The sequence below is a fragment of the Lathamus discolor genome, chromosome 5, assembly GCF_037157495.1.
Source record: "Lathamus discolor isolate bLatDis1 chromosome 5, bLatDis1.hap1, whole genome shotgun sequence".
Taxonomy (NCBI): Eukaryota; Metazoa; Chordata; class Aves; order Psittaciformes; family Psittacidae; genus Lathamus; species Lathamus discolor.
The window spans coordinates 7,310,941-7,317,813 of record NC_088888.1 but is presented as its reverse complement, the minus strand read 5'-3'; the positions used below and the strand labels follow the sequence as shown (position 1 = coordinate 7,317,813).

At 49.9% G+C, this 6,873-nt stretch overlaps 1 protein-coding gene across 1 annotated transcript; it reads right to left on the bottom strand.

The window, feature by feature from the left end:
* Positions 1 to 3,518: 3,518 nt before the first annotated feature.
* On the bottom strand, positions 3,519 to 5,458 carry LOC136014689 (baculoviral IAP repeat-containing protein 5-like). Its single transcript, XM_065679608.1, has 4 exons — positions 5,291 to 5,458; positions 5,091 to 5,200; positions 4,826 to 4,943; positions 3,519 to 4,124 (listed from the first exon to the last, which is right to left on the bottom strand). The coding sequence occupies exons 1-4, from the start codon at positions 5,405 to 5,407 to the stop codon at positions 4,041 to 4,043; spliced, it is 429 nt and encodes a 142-aa protein (XP_065535680.1). The 5' UTR covers positions 5,408 to 5,458; the 3' UTR covers positions 3,519 to 4,040.
* Positions 5,459 to 6,873: the final 1,415 nt, after the last annotated feature.

The window sequence follows — 6,873 nt, the reverse complement described above, 5'->3', positions numbered from 1 at the left end:
AGGCAAAGACGATCGTAATCTTTTCCATTCAAGAGACAAAATACAGAGAACAAAGTCAAGAACGCTTATAGAAAAAGAAGATAATCTCCCTGTATGTATCTTCTGCCAGTACAGGAAAATCTCTCTATAGAGCAGCGCTAGCATGGAGGGCAGCCAAGGGTAAAACTACAAAGGTTTTAACACTGACAGGGGGGTGGGGGAAGTGGACAAAAGTCCAATTTAATATAAAACCTGAACACTGGTAACTGGCATTTATTACAGAACTGGAAATAACTATTTTCTACTAGAAGCTTAATTACATTGATACTCTTTTTTTTTGGACCCATTCTGATTTACTGGCACAGCCCTAGGCCTAAAGACTGTTGCAGATTGATTTTGTTACAGGTTCTTCTCAGAAGCAAAATCAAGTGGAGGCATTATTGTCTTCCCTTGATCGTACTACTTCGCTTGACTCCATAGGACATACCCTTGGCTGTGCTGGAACTACTGTGCACATAGACTGTGAACGAGGCAGAAGATGATCTAATCAACAAGCTTTGAAGTCAGCTCAGATTTCTCATCAAGCTGAGATGTCAGCACAACTGAGGGCTAGTTTATTGCAAGAAGCAAGGCTTTACTGCCACTACAGACCATGTATCTTAGAAGTACTGCCTACTACTATGTCAACAATGGCATGAAGCATTTCAAAAGGGAAATGTACTTTAATCTAAGCTTGACATCAGTTTGCCAACTCAACAGATGGAGGAAGCTATAAGCTTTGTGGTGTGAGTACAGAGATAAAAAATGCTTGGTCAAGTGACTGGGCTTTCAAAAGGGGAGAAGAATGAGGTGGAAGGCTGCGAAGAAATACAAGGAAAAGCTTTTAGGTTTTGTTGGGTTTTCGCTGGTTTAGGATTTAGTGAATGAACTTCTGTGAGGCAAAACATACTCATTTTTGAAGTAAAATACTTCCACAAGTTCTGGAAGCCTCAAACTTTAATCCTCTAGCAAAGAACTTGTGCTCAAGTTAAATTCACTATTGCAATCAGATCTTTGTACAGCTCTGAGAGCTGCCTTGATGTAAAGCTGGTCATTTGCAGACACATTTACTGAATCAAGACGTCAACAGTGAGATGCTAGCCTGGGTTACCCAACACTTCCTCAGATTTGGAAAGACATTCCCAAAGAAAGGACATGGATTAGTATTACTGAGGATCAGCTACACTGCATTCATGCCATTGCGTGCATTTTCCACCTCTACTCAAATGCAGAGTAGGGCCCACCTTGCTGTATTTTCACTGCGCAAAATGCTACTGGCTGTTTTCTGTGTTTCCACAGCCAGAATCCAGACAACTACTGGACGAACTGGGTCCTAATAGGAAAGGAAGAATCCCCTTGGTAGAACAATTACTTCGTGAAGTAAGTCACTGCTTGCTGCAGTTACCTTTTCCAACTCTTTGGCCATTTACTGCACGAATATTAGCCTGGTTAAAAACTTTATGCTTAGGGAGCAACATCCTTGCAATACAACTGACTGTTTTCAGATTAAAAGAGCATTTTAGAGAAGAAACAGTCTATTTTACATTTGTATACATTTTCTGCAAATTCCTACTTGGACAGCGTGTAAGGCATCCTCCTCATCTCCTCAAGGGCATACGGAATTAAAGATAGATAAATTAATTTTATAGTTTAGGGTCAAGCCCTCTGTATAGCAAAAGCAAGTAAACCTCTACCTCTTTGCTGTATGGTAAGGTGCATCCTGACTGCAGGATCTAGTTTGACACACTTATTATACACATTTACTCTGGCTTTGAGCTAGGAGACCAGAAATATCTTCAGAAGAAACACAAAGAAACAATACCACACAACTTGAATATTTCTCTGTCCTGAGCATAGGAGTCCATTTGCCAACTTCAGCTGGCATAACACTAAAGGCCAGGTTGGACAGGGCTTGGAGCAACCTGCTCTAGTCAAAGATATCCCTGCCCATGGCAGAGGGTTGGAACTGGATGAGCTGTAAGGTCCCTTCCAACCCAAACCATTCTGTGATTCTACGATTAAAGCAAGATGAAAGCTGAAGAAACTTAATGGCTTTTAACAGCTCACCCTCCCTCTCCTGTGTGTGCTAGGGAGCTGACCCAAACTGCACCAGTGACGAGGACCAACCTGCTCTCACCGTTGCTGTCCTTAACAAGCATGTGGAAGCCATCTCCCTTCTGGTGCAGAAAGGTGCTGACATCAACCAGCAGTCAGGACCGTAAGCAAACACTCATTCTGGTCTTTGGAAGTGTTCCCAAAAAAAGCACCTGTACTCCAGTTTTAGAGAGGATTAACCTCTCACCCCTCCTCCACACATCTGTAGCTCCTTTCAAAGCCAAATCTGAAAATAACAACCTGCAAATGAGCAAAGAAAATAGCATTCACAGGTTTTGCAGCTGCCAGCTTTGAAAGTTGCTCATAATTTCTCTTAGGAAAGCTACGGTTCTATCCAACTCCTTGCCCAATACTCCTTAACTTAATACAATAAACCACACTAAAGCTTACCAAAATAACCTAAATCATCATGACTCCTAACATATTCTATATCCTCCTATTCATTTTTTTAGTTTAATTTGCTAGACCACTTTCCAAGTACCAGCACAGCTTCCCTAGGTAATGGGTACATTGCTATTGCACCTACGCAGGCACTACGCTGGCCTTGAACACTTTCAGGGAAGGGGCAGCCACAGCTTCTCTGAGCAACCTGAGCTTCTCCATGGCCTCTCTGGACTCACTCCAACAGCTCTACATCCCTCTTGTGCTGCTGCACCCAGAGCTGGACACAGGATTGCGGGGTGGGAGGGGGGTCTCACCAGAGCAGAGGGGAAGAAGGGCAATCAGCATACGATCTGGCTGTTACAGGTGGAAATAATGAAGTAATTTCATTGTTCACAAGTAAGCTTAGACAAGGAACAGTGGTGAAATCTGTGAAACCCAAAAACACTGGTCATGTCAGCTTGTGATTGACTCCCCCCCACCAAGAAGGGGCTGGAGGCTCTTCAACAATGGGAGCACCTTAGCACACATCCTGTTCTGTCTACAGACTTACCAACGCTGTACAAAGAACTCAGGCCTTCTAACAGCCATGTATTTTCTACAGGATCCCTCCTATTCCTCCCCAGCAGTTCAGAGCACAATTCTTCACCAACTGTGCTCTGTTCTGCAAGATTTCTTTCCAAACTTGTGCAAGAAGAAGCACCAACCAAACCTTCCAACACACAAGGTCATTATAAGGAGATCTGACAATCCACTTGAGCAGTAGGTGGCTAGAACACCTCTGCTACGGAGACAGGCTGAAAGAGCTGGGCTTGTTCAGCCTGGAGAAGGCTCCACAGAGACCTTAGAGCAGCTTCCAGTGCCTGAAGGGTACACAAGAAAGATGAGTAGCACTACAAGCTGTACTCTCATTAGCTTGTTTCCCACTTTGAACTTCACAGTGCATTTCGTGCAGCTCATCACATTGCACTAAATTGTCCACCAGAAAACTGAGTAAAGACCACTTTGCTCTTTTACCTTCAACTTTAATTTCTAAATGCATCAACATGAGTCAGAAACAACTACAAGCAGAGGTTTACAAGAATACCAGGCACACTAAGATTTGGCATGATAGACATAATTAGCCACAATCCCAAACCCCCAAAGGACTTTTTAAATTCCCTCCCCTCAATGTATCTGAAAGCATTGGTGTTTTCAGGATAAAAATGGAAGTGCCTTCCAACCCTTGCAAGAAACACAAGGTTTTGGAACTCTATAGTAGAAACAGCCGAGTTTAAAAAACAGAAAGAAAGAAAGAAAACGACAAGTAGTAATCCTTAAAAGGAAGGACAGGAGAACCCCTGCATTAAAAAGAAATATGATATATGTAGCACATCAGATCCCAGGGACTTCCCAGACAGGCTGAAGTCTGCTCCTGACAGGAATGGCCATTCTGAAAGCAGTCCAGGAAACAGCCATGGATCAGAGCAGCAGTGCCAGAGCACACATCAGACAGGTGTGACCGGTGAGCGAGAAGCCACAGGAGCTTAGGAAGCCAAACTCATTATTGCTCGACGCACGATCTTGGCTTCATCTCGAACATCAGTCACCTTCCGAGAAATTCCTTTTTTCTGCAGAGAATAAAAATAACGACATTACTGTCCACCACTAAATTTGGCATCGTTCAGCTTTGATGGGAGAGCAAGCTATGTTAAAGCCTTGTCCAGAGGACAGGGATGCTCTGAGGGCTGGAGCAGCTCTGCTCTGGAGCCAGGCTGAGAGAGCTGGGCTGGGTCAGCCTAAAGAAGAGAAGGTTCCGGGAAGACCTTAGAGCAGCTCCAGTGCCTAAAGGGGTGATGAGAAATATGGAGAGGAACTTTTGACAAGGGCCTGCAGGGACAGGACAAAGGGGAATGGCTTTAACCTGACAGAGGGGAGATTTAGATGAGACATTAGGAAGAAATTCTTCCCTGTGAGGGTGCTGAGGCACTGGCACAGGGTGCCCAGAGAAGCTGTGGCTGCCCCATCCCTGGCAGTGCTCAAGGCCAGGTTGGACACAGGGGCTTGGAGCACCTAGTGGAAGGTGTCCCTGCCCATGGCAGAGGTTGGAACTGGATGAGCTTTAAGGTCCCTTCCAACCCAAACCAGCCTGGGATTCTACATCTCCCATGAGGCAAAGGCTGAGAACTAGGAAAGGAGACAGAACCAGTCGGGAAACACTGAGGCAAGGAACCAATGGGCCAGGGAAAAGATGACACAAATAGAAACTTGTAAATGACTTTGCCAGCATCACAGGGGTGCGGGCAACATCACAGGGCCGACATGTACATACAATTGCGTTCTTCACTCGCTCTCTATCCAGCTTCAAGAACTCCTGCAGCGTCAGCTCGGACAGATCTTTCTGAAGGGAGATGAAGGCGCAGCGCGGAGAGTGCTTTTTGTGCTCCTCGCTGGAAGGAGCCAAGAGAAAACCAGGAGAACCAAAGGGCAGCAGCTCACAACAGGGCACTCGCCACCATTCCCCCCCCACCACAGGCACCTCGGGGGCCCAGCTCTACCCCACGGGGGAAGGGGACGGGGGCAGCCGCGGCACTCACAGCGGGTCATCGTCGGGCTCCCACCCCTCCAGCTCCTTGAAGCAGAAGAAGCACTGCACCACGTCGGGGCCGTTCTCGCTGGGGCAGTGCACGAAACCTGCCGCCGCCATCTGCGAGCAGAGGCGGGGCGGGAGGAGCCATCAGCCCCGACCCCGCACCCCGCTGCCCCCCGCTCCGCTCCGCTCCCCCGCCGGGCTCACCCGCTCGGGCGTGCAGGCGCAGCCCTCGATGAAGGGCCAGCTGCGGAAGGTGGCGGCGCGGGTGCAGACGAGGTACGAGCGCCATTCCTCAGACGTCTCCAGCTCCCCGACCACCATGGCTCCGTTCAAATGGCGGCGGGCAGGCGCGCGGGGCAGGCCGGGAGCGGCTGTTGGGCGCGGGGCAGGCCGGGAGCTGTAGTCCCGGGGCTGACGTGGCGGCTGAGGGCAGCGCCCCGCAGCCCCCGTGATCCGCCGTGCGGTGCGAGCCCCGCGCCCGCAGCACTGCCCTTCCTCCGGGGCAGGCGGGGAGCCCCGCCGCACGCAGCGCTGCGGGCAAGGGCAGGCAAGGAGCAGCCCTGTAATTCCCGAGGAGCCTGAGGTGTGAGGGACCCGGAGCTGATGGAGCGAGTCCAGAGCAGGCCATGTTGATGCTCTGAGGGCTGGAGCTGCTCTGCTCTGGAGCCAGGCTGAGAGAGCTGGGCTGGGTCAGCCTGGAGAAGAGAAGGCTCCTTAAGGGGAGACCTTAGAGCAGCTCCCAGTGTCTAAAGGGGCCGACAAAAAATTTGGAGGGAGGCTTTTTGACAAGGGCCTGCAGGGACAGGACAAGGGGGAATGGCTTTAACCTGACAGAGGGGAGACTGAGATGAGACACTGGGAAGAAATTCTTCTCTGTGAGGGTGCTGAGGCGCTGGCACAGGGTGCCCAGAGAAGCTGTGGCTGCCCCATCCCTGGCAGTGCTCAAGGCCAGGTTGGACACAGGGGCTTGGAGCAACCTGCTCCTGTGGAAGGTGTCCCATAACTGGATAAGCTTTAAGGTCCCTTCTAGCCCAAACCAGTCTGCGATTCTATGATACAGTGTGAGCCAGTTGGAAAAATGATGCTCTAAGCCTCCAGCACAAGTCCATCAGGGAAGAGGACAAATTTGCCAGTTTGACCTTTTTTTCCTGTTTTTTACGTTTCCTAAGAAGGTGCCCTGGGTTTCCACGCAGACAGAGCCGGCAGAGGAGCACAGCGGGAAGGGTCCTGTTAGGCAGGACCCGCACAGAGCTGCTCCCACTCCTCGGTGGCGGTGCCCGCCTGTTGTTGGCACAGAGCGCTGCTCTTCCCCTCCCGCGGGCAGCAGGAGCGGCTGAGCTCAGTCTCTGCCTGGAGAAGGAAGCGGGACCTGGCAATCTGGCTCACTGCCACGGCGGCAAGAGGCAGCTGGTTCTGCGGGGAGGAACCAGCTACTCATCCATCACAGCAGCAGCAGGGGCTGGGTTTCCTGCGCTGTCCAACGTGGCAGGCGGTGTTTGCTCAGAGGTCTCTCCTCCAGATTATCTCCTCCCAGGTTACCTCTGCAGCAACCTGATGTGAGCGCGGGAGTCAGAGATGAGGGATGAAGACATTTCAGCTCGACTGCTCACTAAGAGCTCATCCTCACAAGCAGGTGGGGCTGTGAAGAAGCACATCCATACACCGTAGGTGGCAACAAACACCAGACTCCTGCTTCTTCCCCTAGACTGAATCTAACCTGAAAAGAAGCATTCAGCACTTATGTGTGCAGCCTCAGGACTCTCTGGGAAGAGACTTCTCTTTCAAAG